The sequence below is a fragment of the Erithacus rubecula genome (assembly GCF_903797595.1).
Source record: "Erithacus rubecula genome assembly, chromosome: 4".
NCBI classification, from domain to species: domain Eukaryota; kingdom Metazoa; phylum Chordata; class Aves; order Passeriformes; family Muscicapidae; genus Erithacus; species Erithacus rubecula.
This window is the reverse complement of record NC_136686.1, coordinates 31,621,712-31,638,940: the sequence shown is the minus strand read 5'-3', so window position 1 is coordinate 31,638,940 and position 17,229 is coordinate 31,621,712. Positions and strand designations below refer to the sequence as shown.

The following is a 17,229-nucleotide window of genomic DNA, read 5'->3' as shown; positions in this document are numbered from 1 at the left end:
GAGGCCATTTGGTATCAGCTGGTGAGGACCTGTGACAGCTTGGTGTTCCTGGGAGCATAAACCTGCCTTGTGCTGAAGTGCACAGCTGTCCACAGCTGTGTCTGCTCCCTCAGCCGGGTGGGATCTGAGAACAGGACCACCATGGCTCTTCCAGTTATTTAATACTTCACACACCAACCACCCCTGATATATCCACTTGATTACAGGCAGGAAAGGCCAAGAAATTTTGGAAAGTTTAGAAAGCAAGTGGCTGTGAGCACTGGCTTACACTCTGTCTAGAGCTGCCAATTCTCATTTTAGTTTTAAAATTAATTTTAAAAAAAGTATAAAAAAAATTAAAATACCTGTTCGCAGGTATTTTATGTGGGGCCAGTACTAGTACTTGGTACCAAACCAGCACCACATCTGAAGAACACAGCCACAATCACACATTTCTGTTACAATCCCCTTCTGTACTGCACTGATACAGACTGTTACACAAATAGCAAACTGTGTGGCTTACAATTTGGATGCCATCAATAAGCATGCAGAAAACTGAACCAAGCAGAATGAATTTCTTTCCCAGAGCCAAATATTTTAGGCAGTGCTACATAATCCTCCTCAATATCCCAGAGGAAGCTCCAGAAGAACCCAGCCATGAAGTCTACCTCTTACTCTACTGCTTTTTTCCTTTTTCTTCCCTTTTGAAAGTAGCATAAAGGCAATCAGGAAAATACTTTTAACCACATTAAAACTCTGTTGGGCCTCCTCTTCAACAGCAGTCATTAGACATTTCATACTTGCAGACTAAAATGACCAAGGACTGAACAAAACCTGTGCTGACAGAACATCTTAATTCACCTCATCCAAGCTGTGTCAAGCCTCAGAAATATGGTTTTAAGTACTACAGTACTTACAGAAGAAAAAATTTCCCAAACTTAAATAAGAGTATTGCCTTTGGCCAGTTCGAGCAAAGGGCAGTTGTCACCACTACTTCCAGTAGCAGCACCTGGCACAAACTGTTTGGACAATTTCTCATGCTTTACTTTCCAGGTGGGACCAGAGCAAAGATAATAATGACTTCTGGTCAGCTGCATTGGCTGGGCAGCTGTACGGGCACATGCATGCAACCAGAAAAATGTGTTGTATTTCTTTTTATTGTAATAGAAAAAAACCCACAAGTAAATCAAAACATCACTTTCTGCCTAAAGACATTGTTAACATTTTTAAAATGGCACAGGGGGGAACCTCAGCAATACAAGACAGATTAGTAAGTGTGGGCAGAAGGGTTCTGTTCCCTTTCAGGAGTTCAGTTTCCCTGCCCCTTTGTCCATCAGCTGGCTGAAGTTCATCACCTATATACATTTACATATACTTCTCAGTCTAGTTTGTTTTCAGTTGGGTGGAACATTGAGGGCACAATCCTGCAATTTACACATAACCATCTTTGGAGAAAAGAGGTTTCCTAAGAGCCCTACAGGGTACAGGGGTCTCATTACCCAGTAAGACCAAGCAAAAAGGATTCCCCCTTACAGTTATTTTGTCACAAAACACAAGAGTAGGTCCAGAGCCAGCAGCTCTTTGACTATTGCAAACAATATATGGCTGAGTGAAATTTTATCCAGTGACCTTAAAGTAGGAGCATTATCTCTGGAAAGGGGCTGCTCAGGAGGGGAAAAGGCAGATTGCAAAATGCACGGGGTGAATATCTTTCTTTTCTTTCCTGCCCTGAGAGGATGCATAAAGTCCTGAAGTAGGCAGCAAACATCCAAAGTGACATCCAAAGTGGTGGACACAGAGGGCATATCCTCATGGTGTGTGTGGGGCAGAAACCATGGCACCAGTGCTTCCATCACAGGCAGCTGTGCCTGAAGTGATAGTTTGCTGAAAGACAAGCAAGCCCAGAGCTGTGCTGCTTGCAGGTACCAAAGGAGCACACCAGGATGTTGGGCTGCACTGTGTCAGCTCGAGTGCACCTGCTCAGTTGAGGAAGCTCTGAGATCTCCAACATGATCTACAGCATTTTGTGGCACAGTCAGGTGTGTATTAAGATGAAAGGCTGGTTACTCTTCACAAACATGTATGGGAAAAGACTGGAGATAATACATATACTAGACAGGAAGACTAAGCTATGGCTTAGCAAAACCAGATACCAATCCTTCTTCCAGGAGTGTCAAAAGGCATCCATAACTGACTTTCATAGAATGTTTTCTGCAAACAGGACATTTATGGGAGGAAAGATTGAAAGCTTTTGCATAAAGCCATCTGTAATAACTGCTAAAGTTATCTCCAAGTCCAGTCCATCAAATGAAATGCTTAAGGAGAAGTTGATGGCACAAGTTGAGAATGACATGGAAAATAAGCATGTGGGCTGCAGGGGCCACTGCTGTGCACTGAGAGCAGGTAAACATGAAACAGCAGAATGGCCTGATAATAATTCCCATCTGTGCAGGACAACAGAGTATTTGAGTGACAAAATTGCAGTTTTCCTCTATTCCAACCCCTCAAAAATACAAACTGTTATAGTCCACCCAGAGTAACAATGTGATAAATTTATCAATCTGCATTATTCTTGGAGAAAGAACCCAGTAGAGGAAAGACATCTCCTTTAGTTATGTAAGAAGTTTCCAGTGCAGGAAGTTTGAGATGCAGGGCTAAACTTGTAGCAATACTTTTCACAACAAAGCACTGGACAAAGGGCTGTACATTTGCATAGATGCCTTTTTGGCAGCATCTGGGATGTGCAATCCCCATTTACAGAGCATCAGCAGTGTTCTGGGGTTTGTCTGATGTCTTTCTTACATTCCTTCCTAAATGTAACTGCTACAAAATTCTTCAAGAAAGTAGTGTATATACATGCATGAAAAGAAAACATTGTGCCTAGTTTTTCATTCCCCTGTTCTTTCCCACTGCAAGTAATTGCAAAGCTCTAAAAATCTTAAAATTAGAAGATGCAGTATTGATATAATCAAAAGTTGATCTAAGGACAGGACTGTTTCTGCATGTACCCCAAGAAACTCAGTTGTTCCACAGAAAAGCTTAATTTTACTCTTCCTCATTTTCTTTACATTTGAGGAGACCTAGCACTTATTTCTCTTAAGGACAGCCCTGATGTGTTTGACTGCTTTGGAAAGGGCAGCACTATTAATGAAAGCTGGAACTCCTACTGTATCTGCAATTGGATATTGAAGGCAGAATTGATCCAACTGGTGTTGTCATGCAGTTGCCATGCTAGTCCTGCCTTACTGTATTGTAACTGGCTTTGCAAGGGAGGGAATAAAACCCAAGAAAACATAGTTCTTATGCACTAACAAAGTTCTATCTGCTGATAAGCTTATGTGTGAGAAAAGGAAACATTTCACTTCATTTACTTTCACCTGAAATTTGTCTCCACCACTTCTGCTCATGAGGTTCTGGTTTTTTCCCGTAACTCTTGGATTACATTACAAAGCTCTTGATAACCTTCAGCTCCAGGTTCCCTCCCACCACAGCAAGTCCCACTGAATTTCAGCTTCTGTGTGTGACACTGACACATGGTTCAGCTTCATCACCTTTCCCATACACCTGTGCCACTGCAAATATCCTAATCAGACGAGTTCAGCTCTTCCCCTGAGCAAATGCCAGTGAAATAAGCGACTAATCCTGGGACACCTTCACTTCCTAGGCTACCAATACTTGCTCTGCCTTTTTTTTGCTAGACTTCATAAAATACTCCCATAATAGAGGCAGTGACAAGACAAAGAAATGCAAGTCTGCAATGGATGGCCAGGACATCCTCTTATTTACTTCAAGTTGTGTAATGAGCCGTTGGATGCTCATGGAATGAATATCCATTTACTAGCATATAGGAGTTCGTAGAAAGTGTCAGCTTACTTGGACAAGACAGCCTTTATAAATTAGTATAATACTATTAGAAATTATGGCAATATTTTTGGTAGCATTGTCTTACATGCACCCTGATAAATTCTCTCCCCAGGAAATTTTAAAACTCGTCTTGTAATTTCTTTAGAGTTAATTCTCATGAGAAATTATAAAATAGAAATCTGGTAGATTCATGTTTAAAAAGGAAGAGGCCATGAGGCTGGGAACACTGGGTCACTCCTGTTAGCTCTGTCCATTATGTCTGCTGAAGGTATTTCCTCCAGGTGGCTGGATCTGGATGGAGTCCAGGAGGGGCCTTAAAGCTTGTCCAAAAGGTCTGAGAAGGTAAAGAAATAAACATCTCAAATAGTTTACTTGGTCAACAACTCCCATGTACCACTGAAGTGCACTCACTTCCTACAGTGCAATCAAACCAGCATTCTAGAAGCAAATTTGAAGAAAAGACTTCAACTACAAACTAAAGCAAAGTAATTTGACATATTAGTTTACTGTTGAATAACTACAAAACTTAAACACGATTTTATATAAGATAGTTCCGAGTCCTAACACGCCCACGCTGCTACTGTAATACTGTCTGAAACCAGCTCTCAGTAATTCATTCTACTTAAGTGTGCAAACAAAATCCCTGTTATGCAACTGCAGTGTTCCATTAAGTATATCAATATTGAGGCCTGCCAAAAGAATAGCCTCTAACTTACTTAAAAGTCCAACACTCCCAGAGTAATTTCTGTTGCAATCTGTAGCAACTGGTTTGTCTTTCAGTAAGACTCACTCTGTTACAGACTTTATCTGATTTTGAGAGGCCTGAAGTGCTAAGAGTGCAGGGTAGAAGACACATATCTCACAAATAATGTGCTATACCACTGTTATGAGAAGTAAGACCTAAAAGATGGAGCTCACAGCATCCTACTGGGATCCTCACTAGCTGAGAGTTAAAAACATCTGAATTACCAGGGAGGAATTCTTAATTTCCTTTTTTTCATATCCTCTTTTTCCACTCAATCCTAGCTTTAAAACTGCAGCATTAATTTAAAAATTAATCTCCCCTGCCTCTTCACAAGCAAACTGACACCTCTGCTGCAATTATGGTGCTTAGAGAAATGACTTCTAACAGATACTGGTTGTCTAAGATGGAAAAAACCTTCTTGCACTGTTTTCTGAAACTTTCCAAGCTTGTCTGGTCACATATAAGAGACCATCACAAAATGGTTATTTTAAATTAAAGGCAGAAGAACAACCTTCTCTTGTCTTCTCTGGAACACCAGTGCCAGTTAGCACTTGTCATACAGTGTTGCAAGTGGTGATGTAAAGAAAATTGCATCCTCTCCTTAATCTTATGCTGGTTCTCAGACAGATCCATCAGAAACTGTTACTGCTGGCTCTGTCAAATGTTTAAGCATTAGCACCAAGCAGATACAGGGAGGAGGGGCATCCATACTCACGTGGCAAGAACTTCAGATGGAAGGTCAGTGATGTAGGAAGGGATTTTTTTTCCTGTCAGAAACTGTGCCACTTCATTACTGAAGGTGTTGCAGTTATGTTCAAAGAGGTTATAAGACTCTCCTCTGTGCCACAGAAAAGAAATTGAAACAAAAAAGACCACGCATTCAGCAATAAATCTTACAAGCAGAAGAATCATACCCTTAATGAAGAACATCTCCTTACATTATCACATCTCCCCCCACTCCAAAGAATTCTAAGGCAAATGGGTAAATACAGACATCAATTCACCCTCAAATTCAATTGAATCAGGGTGGAAAATGACATCTCTCCATATCTTTGACTTTAATACAACCATTTTTGGGAGAATAGGTAAGGTTTCTTCAATTAAAACCACACTAGCAGTAATGAGAAATCATGGGAATTATTGACTCTAAAAGACAGCCAGAACACTAAATGTTGTGGTTTCCAATTCCTGTGAGAAGCAGAGTAGACTCTTTAACAGTCAAGACCTTGCTTCTACTCATGTGAAAATTGGCAGCTTTACTACAATGACTCACAGGGCAAACTGCTATTTACTGAGAGATTTTATTTTCCCTGGTGAGTCTCTCAAAAGCGTTTAAGGCATTATTCGATTTCACAAAAAAACATTGTGAAGGACTTCCCAGAAGAATGCTTTCCCAGCCTAGAAGGTAGCTCCTTGTGTGTATTGGTGCATCAGCCCAGTCCATATTTGAAGAGTACCAAATGAGAGGGTAAGTAGACAGAAGCTCTGTGAGCTGGGTTGGTTTCATAACACTTGCCTCCATTCTGCACCTTTTTGGTGCACAGGTTTTCCAGTACAAGCTGTTACTTACCGGAACATAGATTCCCCCAAAGAGGAAAGGTATTCCAGAAAAATTTCTTCAGTGACTTCAGTGTTTCCCAGATCAACAACTGTGTCTGGAGGGCCAAGAAGTGTCCCTCCCTGTAAAAATGAACAGCCAGAAGATAATGTCAAATGATCAGGTGAATTCTGTAGGAGGACTCTACTGAATAAAGCCATGGTTCATCCAGGACAAAAGAAGGAACTTTTGGTATGTTTGACAAGCAAAAAGTCCTGCTGGTCTCCCTTGTTCTGCATTCAAGAGAATGAGAAGAAACATGCAACTTCCATTTCAGCTGGAAAATTTGGCTCTTTGGGCTGAAAGCTCTAAGCTATGGCAAAATTCTGCTTTAGAAGCACAGCCCATCCATTTTACCTCTCTATGAACAAAAAAGTCTGAGAAAACATCATAGTTTGGGGCTTTTTTCACTCTTAAAAGGTCTGCATTAATAATTAATGATACAGAATTGGACAAGGTGTCACTCTGGCAAAGCAATTGCAAAAGGTGTTCTGAATAGATAGACTCTACCAGAAGAAGCAACCCTCAACCTGAATTGAGCTGGGCTTAAACCCACTATCCATGCTCCATTTCCCATGGTTTTCCATGGGAAACCATGACAAGCAGCTGGCTTCAGTACCTGTCTGAATTTAGAAGTCTTTTGCTGCTTCTCCAAAAAACAGCAACACAAGCAATTCTGATCAGGCAACCCTATTAAAATTATGAGAAAATTAAGTTTAACTTACAGGTGCACAGCTGGAGATTCCTCCACTGCCATAGAAGAATTCATCCTTATGGACTATTATGGAGGTGTGCCTGCCACAGAGAAAAAAAAAAAAAAAAAAAAAGAAAAAAGTTGAAATAAAGGAAAAAACTAAATAGCCTAGCACATAAATCACTGATAAATTTGTGAGCTCAAGGACATAATGAAGGGAATAACTAAAAGAAAAGGTCAATGTGTTCCTGTGAGTGGGAACAGGATCTGCTGGGGCATGAATGGATATGGCAGCAATGATTATCAAGCCTACTGCAATTCTGCAATCAGTTAGGAAAGAACAGGTTTAGCTAAGAGCCAGCATGAGCCTCTCTCAGCTAACGGGCTGAGGGTGAGGTCAGCCCTCAGAGACAGAACCAGCCCTGCCACCACACTGACAGACTCCTCACTGCCTGAGAAGATGGTCAGACAACCACTGGAGATGGATCAGTAGAGAGGAAAATGGATGGACAAGGGTTTAGGGGTTTTCTTGCCTCTAAAAAAACCCAAACAAGCCCTCTTCATGTGTTATCAAAATTTTTGGTATGAATTATAGGAAATTAGGGGTTTTTTTTGTGACTGAATGTAGATACTGCTCTTATACAACAGAAGACTTGATCCTGTAATACCTTCTTCCCACCCACTCTTTTACTATCATGTTTAGTCCTGCCTGGACTTATAAGACAAATTGCTTGGGACAAGGACACTATCTTTCCCTTGAAAAAGTACACAGGTGTACAAAACCACAACAACTTCTAACAACACCCTTTTCCATGAGGTCCACTGAGCTTTGAACAGAACCTGACAGTACTTTGAACTAGCACCTGACAGTACATCATCTTGCTGCCAATCTGTATTCAGGAACAAAAAGTGCCTTGTCGCTCTTCCACAACAAAATGTACTTAAGATCTGAAGAATCTATAGCTGCATATTGAAAATACTTCCTACACCAGTGTTTTACACACATTATGCAATTTAAATCTAGTCACTTACCAGATGCCATCCAGCTGTTTCCCTGTATGCAGAGAAAAGAAGAGTTATTAGCAATGTATTTTCCAGATTTCAGCCTACTTTCTGTCAATCACTTAGGAGTCATGCTTATTATTTCACCATGACAGCAATACCAAAGATTTAATCCAGAGCTGTTTCTAAAAAATCCAGAATATCTTTCAAATTAACTACTCAATCCACACTACTGTTGTACTTCATCCCTCCTGGCAGGCAGAGGTAGCAATGCCATCCATCCTATCCTGTCACTGTTTACCTTCCTTAGGTGTTTTTCTACAGACCAAGAAAGAAAACATTTTCCTAAAATTAAGTCTTCAATCAGAAGCAGAAGAGTTGAATTTGACAGAACTCATAACTGCAGGCAGCTGGCCAGCAGAATGTATTCAATTCTCTTTTCCAGTAACTGATGAGAGGTCTGACAAACATATGACAAGTGGTGGTAGCCTCTATAATGTATTCCACAATTTCCTCCTTTCCCTCCCTCCCCCTGCCCTTAAAATCTAGTTTAAGTGGGAACTGAGGTAGAAAAGTACAACACTGAAATTTATACAATTTATAAAGCTATGGGTTTTCTTTAGAACATAGCAGCAAAGACTTGCTTGTCAGGCACCACTACACTGATAAAATAATTGTGTCTCAGAAAAGGTCTCTTTTAAAATGTGTTTCTAGTTCCCAATAAGCAGGAGACCTAAACCTCTCTGTTGTTCATGGTAGGATCTCATGATTAAACCTCTTTCTGAAAGGTCTCCTAGACCTTTTACTGTTCTAGGCTCAATTATCTTATCTATTATAACCTGAAGGCTTGATCCCTCCTTTTGGGAGCTTGTAGGGAGCCAGTGCATGCTGTGGGAGATGTACTATAACTTTATTTCCTGAACAAGGGGCATAACCCCCAAAAGCAGAATTAGAACAGAAAAACTGTGTGCATACCAACATTTGGTATTCTCTTGAACCCAAGCACCAGACTGAGTACTCCTCTGCCACAAGAAAAAGCAATCACTAAAACATTTTTTTTCCACTCAAGTCTGAAGCAAAATAGGTACCTGCTTCAGATGAGGGTCATGGAAGAGTAGAGGCAGGGAAAAGGCTGTTGTGACACAGAGACATGAGTTGAGGTGAGCACACGTAGTTTTGAAGCAGGTGGACTGATCTGTCACTGCCATGGATCACAGCCAGGCACAGTCACATTCCCTGTCAACCCATTGCACAGAAACGTAGGCTTGGAGTAGGATGAAGGCCAAAAGAGAGTGGCAATAATGACAGAAGCACAACAGTGTGTTGCAGTATCTCTGAAGCATCTGCTGGCCCTTCAGCATGTCCCACTGATGTGCTTTGTGATCCTTTGGCCCTTGTTCCACGTGCTGTCCATGACAGGTTTCACCTGGCACTCTAGAGGTGCCAGCACCCATTTTTGGCCCTGCAGGCTCAGCACCACAGGTTGCACTGGCCTCTGGTCGGCTCTACCCTTTGCCTTTGCCCAGTTAGTGTTCTGTGTATCTATTAACAAATTATTACACATTTGCTCATGATAAATAACTTTTACACTAGATACTTGAACTTTATCCTTCAGACCAGAGAAGCAAACCATTTTGAAGTCAGCACATATTAGAATTGTGCCTATTCTTTGCATGCTAAATTGAAAGAACATTTTAGTACTTACTTTCACACACATGTGCAGAAAATAATAACAAAAGACTTTTCAGAGAGTTTGCCACTTGGTATCTAGATTCTGTATGCAGGTGAAAGAGCTACAGTAGATATTTGCAATGTCACAGGTGCTGCCAGGACCTGCTCGTGCAATTACAACACCTACCTGAAAAGATCATTGCAGCAAAGGCTACACAGTGGGCTGCTCTAGCAAGGTTGCAGCCCAAAGCTCAAGGGAGGTGACTCTGTCCTCCAGTCTGACACATCTGGAGTGTTGTGTCCACTTTTGGATCCCCACAGTACAAAAGACACTGACATACCAGGCTGGAGCACTTACTATACTGAAGAAGAGCTGAGAAAACTGGTGTGTTCACCCTCAAGAAGAGAAAGTGTCTGTATTCTTGTCTACAAGTACCCAACAGGTATGGATGAAAGGGGACCCTTGCTCTACTCAGATATTCACAGTGAAAGGCAACAGGTGCTAGCTGGAAAATGGGAAATTCACAATTCAGTAGGAAGCAGGGAAAACATTTACCATGAAGATGGTCAAACACTGGGGTAGGAGTCCAGAAAGGATATGTGATTTCAATCCTTGAAGATACTTAGAACTCTGCTGTCCAGGGGCCTGAGGATTTGCTCTTGTTGGCTCTACCTTGAGCAGGACTTCTAGAGGTCCCTCCTCACCAAAGTAATTGTCTGATTGTACGGACAAAACTCAAGCAGAATTTGGGAACTGGACTTTGCTTTGTACTGCAGTCCAATCTTTACTGCTACACATGTAGTCTGTAGCAGTCCAAAGGCAGCAACTGCCAGGGCAATAACAGGACAGCTTTTGGCAAGTGAAGCTGCCTATCTTCACAAGGCAGGTCTGTCTGTGGCTGCTCAGCTCAGTCAGTTTGTGCCAACAATGATTTGAAAATCTTAATGAAGCTGCAGACCCATTATTTTTCCTTGGCTCCCAGAAGTCATTAACCAAGCTGGCATTGTGGAAAACACACACCAGATCTGCAGCACTGCTGACAATAAGGCATCTGTGGTAGCTCTCCAGCCTGCTGCAGACAAAATATAATCCTTTTCTTCCACTGGTAGACTGTGTTTGGTCAGAGGCAGTGCAAGTGTCTTCAACAACACTGGGAGAATCCCATGCCTAAGAAACCTGCCATATTGGCCATATATGCATCACCCAGAGACATCCAAGACTGAGAACTTTTGGTAAGCTGCTGCAGTACCCCAGGCTTCACAGCTGGCTGTTGTCATTTCAACTCAAAGGGAGCCACAGAAGAAAAAAATCAATGGCCACCAGTTTCTGAGGAACTCAGCTCCCTTTCCTGCTGCTCAGCAAGAATCTCAAGTGTTGTTTGTCTGTCATATAAGAGGTTATATGCAGATCTTCACAGACACAAGTCATCTTCCTCCTGAAGTTTTGCCTCTGATGGGGATCCTCCTCTATGACTCTGCTTGCCCTTTCTCCCAGTCTCTGACACTGCATAGAACAGGTGACAGCTCATCACCCCTGACAAGCTCAGGTTGAGCAATCAGAGCAGCCTGCACTAAGGAGTTGTGATTTGCCTTCTGCTTGACATTGCCCACTAACACAAAATATTCTGCCCAGAGCCTCTGATACACACAACAGGCCCAACAACATGACCAAGCAAGGCTGCAGCATTGCTGGGAGTGCTAAGACACAAGCTGTATCCAGGCCTTGCAGCAACACTTCCCAATAAAGCTCCTTCTGGCAGCACTGTCCAGCTTAAAAACCAGAAGTTCAAGCTTGCCATGAACCTCCCCAGATAATCCTACAGTGCAACAGAGCCCACATCCCATAGTCAATTGAGTGGACTGTAAGAAGGGATTGCAAACACTATCCAGGATACAGGCAGATATCATCATGTTTCCTGTTCTTCCACTACTTGCCACAACACTCCAAACTCCTGTGGTCACTGCAATGTGGGTGGAACTGTGGTCTGGTACTGTCACCAAAAACAAGCCATTTACTCATCACCTGAGGCTGTCTATTACTATATAGAGATTCTCCAGTAATTTCCATCAGAGCTGCAAAAGCCTTTGCTGCATTAATTGCAGGCATTACCCTTCACTCAATACCTACAGTACAGCTAATCCAAAGGATGCTCATGCTCATAAAGCAGAACAGGAATGTCCTGATGGGATGATGCTCTTGCTCTTCTCAGTGGTGACCAGCGATAGGACAAGAGGCAATGGGCAGAAACTGAGGCACAGGAAGAGCCATCTGAACATAAGGAGAACTTCTTTACTGTAAGGGTGACAACACACTGGAATAGTTGCCCAGAGAGGTTGTAGAGTTTCTCTCACTGAAGATATTCAAGAACCATCTGCACACAAGTCTGTGTAATGTTCTTGGGATGACCCTGCTTGTGCAGGGAGATTGGACCAGATAACCCACTGTAGTCTCTTTAAACCTTACCTCTTCTGTGATTCTGTTATCCAGGTAAAACAGGGAAACAGCAAGATGCTAACTAGTTTAAATATTTCAAGGGTCAGGGGCTGTTGAATAGGAAAGGTTGGTGCAAATTTAGATGTACACATTTAATCACACAACATTTACTGCATATGGCCAGGCTATCAGGTATCAACTCTTCCAGAGAAATTGCTTCTGTGTCAGCTCAGCCTGAAGTAAATGTGAAGCAAATCAGCTTAGTTTGATCTGCATCCATTCCAAGATAATGCAAGTCAAGGTACCTTGTTTTTGCCACAGACCATGAACATAGGCATGAAAAGCTACTATTTATATTTGTGAGAGTTTAGGGGGATAGCCTGTCACCTTTTGGAAATGTAATCATGACTTTTGAGTGGTTTTTGTTTGGGGATGGTTTTGTTTGTTTATTTACCTTTTTACATTTTAATTTTTTCCTTGATGATGTTCTTCTGTGGTTCTTTCCTGAAAATACTCACTAGAACCTGGGGGGAGATGCCAGTTCAGCATAAATCTGTGTGCTTAAGCATCTCAAAGATTCCATTTGTTTCACTAAGGCAGAGTATCATCTAGCAAGTAAACAAGTTTTTATATTTGCTGTTTTGTTTTTCTTGTAACATTCATAGCTCACATACTTTAATGGTGTTTACATGAGCCAGAAACCTTTGAGAAAAATAGAACATAAACAATTCCAGGACCCTCGGCTTAGTCACAGGAACATGGAAAATGAAGCAGTTAGATTAGTTTATTGTAAAATCAGTTCAGGAGACTGCAATTGTTTGGATACAGGGGTATTTTGAAACAACAAGCAAGCCCATATAATTTAAGAGTACAATCAAACAGGATTACTTCCATGCTTTGATTTATCTGAAAGGCCAAGCACAAGGGAGATTAGATGCTCACCACTTTTTTCATCATCACAGTAATTTATTAATCTTGAGGGCCATACAGTGTTGATTATTCCTGTGCATTTTAAATATCAAATGAAAGTGCCATTTGTATATTAATCTATATTATTATGCTGAAGGGCAGAAGAGACATGAGGGAAGGAAATGTCTGTGCAGATGGGCACTTAGTTTACCCCATTCAGAGTTTAGGCCATCCAACCTTCAGTGCAAGATCTATGCCTGCTGTTGAGCTATTAAGAAATAATAGAAAGCTCAGTATCTTTAACAATATATCTGTGCTCTGCAATGGATATGCAAGCCCCAGAAGACCATAAAAGACTCTAAAAAATAAAAGTAGTGAACTGGTCTCCTGCGGAATCAAAGTAATACAATTCAGTAAACAGACATGGGTGTATCTAGCCGGGCATTGCTTTGCATATTCCCTAGGACAATTCATTAAGATTCCTGCCTTTTTTGAATTGAAAATTACTCTAATTAGGCAAGCACTTTCTATGTGCTATCCAGGGTGCTCAACCAAAGCAAAAAAAAAAAAAAAAAAAAAAAAAAAAAAAAAAAAAAAAAAAAAGGGAGAAGAGAGGGAGAAGAGAGGGAGGAGCCTGCTTCAATTCCCTTCTCCCTGAGGTGCCTTGAGAGACCCAGAAGCAGGCTATACTGGGGGAGGGTAAGGCACGCAATTTTCATGAAATCCCCAGCAAATGCTGGGAGCAAAGCTGATAGAGTATCATGCTGAAACAATTCAAAACTGCTCAGAACAGATGGAGGAGAAGCAGAGAAATATGCTGGCCTGGGAAAATGGAAGCAAGCAGAAGGCACCTCCTTTCAGCAGTTACCTTTCACTCCAATTCCCTCTGGGCTGTTAAGTCCCCACAGCTGAATGCACTACTTAAAAATTTCAACCAAAACATACTCCCAGTCCACTCAATGTTAATTTATACTACACTGAGCCAAAGCTGCTGTGGTTAACCAAGCTCCCAGTTCACTCTGTGAGTCACAAAAGCAATAACCTCAGTTACAGGACAGGAGAACTTTGAAAGCTGCTAGACATTTTTCTTTAAGCCTATGATGCAACAGGATTTTAATTTTCCTTGAAGACTTCTCTGCCTTTGGACATTTGTTTCAAAATCAGCATTGCAAGCTGAACTATTCTCTTTTCCTCTTTACCCTCCACAGACTCAGGTGGATTATGTTTTCTGTCTTGGCAACAGAAATCTTACTGCGTTCAGGTCAACATTTCTTATTTTATCACGTAGCTGAACAGACAAAGTAGTCACAGACAGAGTGGGGGAAAGAGGACCAACAGTAGCTACTGACAAGATGCAATGTAGAGCAATATCAAAATTGAATGTACTGCTTCTGATAACAAAGGCAATTGAACTACAATTTTTGGTCATACATACTTCAGAAAATAAATGTTCACTAAATTACAGGAAGCTTACAGAAAGTAAGAAGAATAAAAACAGCCTGGGTAGAAAATGAGTAAACTTGCCAAGAAAAACAAAGACTGCTCAAGGGAAAGGACTAAGTCACTCTAAAGCCTGCTATGAACTGTGCTAAACATCTCTCCCTTCCAGATTCATCATTAAACAACAACAGAAAGAACTGATGCTGAAAAAGTCAGTGCAATATTTAGTAGTGAGATCTGATCCCTGAAGGCTGTGCTGACATAGTCCACAATACCTCTGGACCCTAACAGCACAACAAAAGACACAGTACAGTGATGCTCTGGCAGCAGTCAGTCTCTCAAGGCAGGATTCATCCCCCTCTGGCAAGGGGACTTGAGCTGCTGTTTTCAAGCCTGACAGAAATTATTTTAGCACAATCCATTACCATATTTATTTTTTCTTTCCGAAACAGTGCATTTCAATTTAGGCAATATTACAGAATTATCACTCAAAGCAAAACCATTGTTCCAAACCGGGCATTGATGAAAAGAATAGTGTAAGTAGAGATGCCAAGTATAAATCCTTTAAGAAATGCCTTCCTCTTTAATTTAATTAAACTTTCCCCTATGACCTACAGTTTATGAACATCACTAAGGAAAGAACTGATATTGACCTTCTGAAACCTGATATACAGAGAAATAGGAAGAGGTTTTTTTGTTGTTCTTCAAGGAAAGAAAGGTCTATGCATGAGGTAAGAGGAGTATTTTCTCAATCACTGGCTCTTGGGGAGATTTCCAAAATCATCTGGAAGGGAGGGAAGGAGGGAGGGAGGAAGGAAGGAAGGGAGGAAGGAAGACTTGTTTTGTGAACAATCATGTCACTGGATCCACACACAAATCTCAAATGTTCTGCAGTCTGCATTGTCACTGTTACCACGTGGGCCTAGTTGGCCACATTCCATGTACACATCTGAACTCAGTTACCAGGCAGTGCTAGCAAGCAGCATTTCCCCTACTACCCAGAAGTGATCAGGTTTTTAAGCTTTCCTTTTCACTGCTCAGACTCCAAGAAATTTACCACCAAACTGTATCACAAGCACAAAGTTTTCAAGTTATTGTTTGAATAGACTAGAAAGCATAAAAAATGAAGTAATGTACTATGTGTTTTTATGTGGAAATTCAGAAAGCTACAAGATCCCAAGACTGGCTTTATAGGTAAGGAGTTTAAACAGCTTTTGCTTGATCTATGTGAAGATTGGCATAGAGATAATTAGGCAAGCTGTCTCTATTACAGTCTTTGCCTGGTTAATAATAAGAGTGGTTAAGTTCTACTCAAAGACAAGTAAATAATGTACCCATGTAATCTCAAGATTCTTAACTCTTAGCACATGAAAAAACATGGCTATTTCACCTGATAGGTGAAAAGCTACTTCCCTAAGGGCTACAACACACATGATCTCTGTACTCTTCTCGACTTTGCAAAACTATCGTTGACCTGCATGAAACCTAACGCTAATAATTGTCTGGACTTTCATTTTAAACTTGCAGGAAATCACAGAATCTCCTCATAGGGCAGATGAACAAAGTGAATGCCAACAAGCTGTAAAACAAGATTACACAGAGCCATCTGTTCAGATACTGAGCCTGTTGAGAAGTCTCATCCCACACAGACTGCTGGTCTGACAGGGGCCAGAATCTACTCGTAACAGGTATAAAGCACTTTTTTGTTGCGTTCAATTCATGCTTCTAAAACTTGAAGCAAAACCCATTTCCTTTCCATCCCAAGTTTCAGGTTTGGTTGGAAAGGCACACAGAGACATGCGGCAGACTCCTACAAACTCTCAGAAGGAGAGGGCGGATGGCTGCACATCATCAGCCCAGCCCGGCCTCGCCACAACATGGAGCCGTCCGAACTCAGCAGCCTTGTAAACAGAAGGCGTCTTTCTTCAGCTCAGCCTTCCTTCCACGGCAGTCGGGAGCTGAGCTGTCCCTCCCTTCGGGGGCCAAGAACACTTAACCTGCCGCTGGTAAATACCAGCGCGCAGCGGCAACGGCGGCGGCCGGAGAACAGGCTGCATCTGCCGCACTGACTAAGCTCGTCCCGAAGACAGCGGGCTCAGGAATCCGGCAGCCAAAGCCCGCTGTTCCCCAAGCGCCGGGTCCCCCGCACATCCCGAGCCGTGCTGCGCCCGGTGCGCCCTCGGGCAGCCTTCCCCGGCGGCCGCTCCCTCAGGAGAGCGATGCCGGGCGGGGATCGCCACCCCCGGGGCAGGAGGCGGCGACTTCGGCAAAGCCGGGCCGCGGCGGAACGCGAACCCCCGGCAGCCGGTGCCCCGGTGTTCCCGCCGTGCTCTTACCCAGCATGAGGGGGCTGAGGCGCCGGGCCATGCCCTTGGACAGGTCGTACACATAGAGCTTCACGGGGTGCAGCGCCAGCGGTTCCTCCATGAGGGCGCGGGCGCGGCCGCCGGGCGGCAGCCGTAGCCCTTGCGGACAAGGTTGAACGGCCTTTTCCTCCGGGAGTCGGAGGGGAACGGGAGGAAAGGACGGCCCCGGTGCCGGTCGCCGGCGCAGCGGCCCCAGCCGTTAGGTGACAGACGGGGAGGAAGGGGCGATGCAGCCCAAGCGCATGCGCGGCCGCCCAGCGCCTGCTGGGCCGCCCCGTCGCTGCGCGACAGCGCCAGGGGGCGGAGCTACACCCAGGGGCGGAGCTACAGTGGGGGGCGGAGACGGCCAGGTTCCGCTGTCATTGGCTGAAGCTCGGAGATGCGCGAAGCGCGTGAGGAGTTCCCGCCCTTCGCTGCTGCACTGCAGCCAATCCGCGCGGAGGGGAGGGGCAGCTGGCCCGGTAGGGGCGGGGCCCGGCGCGCTCCCAGTGTCGCCATTGGTCATGGCGGTTCAGGGGGCGGGGCGAT

General features: G+C 43.1%; 1 protein-coding gene across 1 annotated transcript; it reads right to left on the bottom strand.

Moving 5' to 3' along the window:
- Positions 1-1,118: 1,118 nt before the first annotated feature.
- DESI1 (desumoylating isopeptidase 1) lies at positions 1,119-17,125 on the bottom strand. Its single transcript, XM_079305124.1, has 6 exons — positions 16,672-17,125; positions 7,912-7,933; positions 6,911-6,980; positions 6,159-6,268; positions 5,304-5,426; positions 1,119-4,177 (listed from the first exon to the last, which is right to left on the bottom strand). Exons 1-6 carry the CDS (start codon positions 16,760-16,762, stop codon positions 4,084-4,086), a joined length of 510 nt encoding a protein of 169 aa, XP_079161250.1. The 5' UTR covers positions 16,763-17,125; the 3' UTR covers positions 1,119-4,083.
- Between the last annotated feature and the right edge of the window lie 104 nt (positions 17,126-17,229).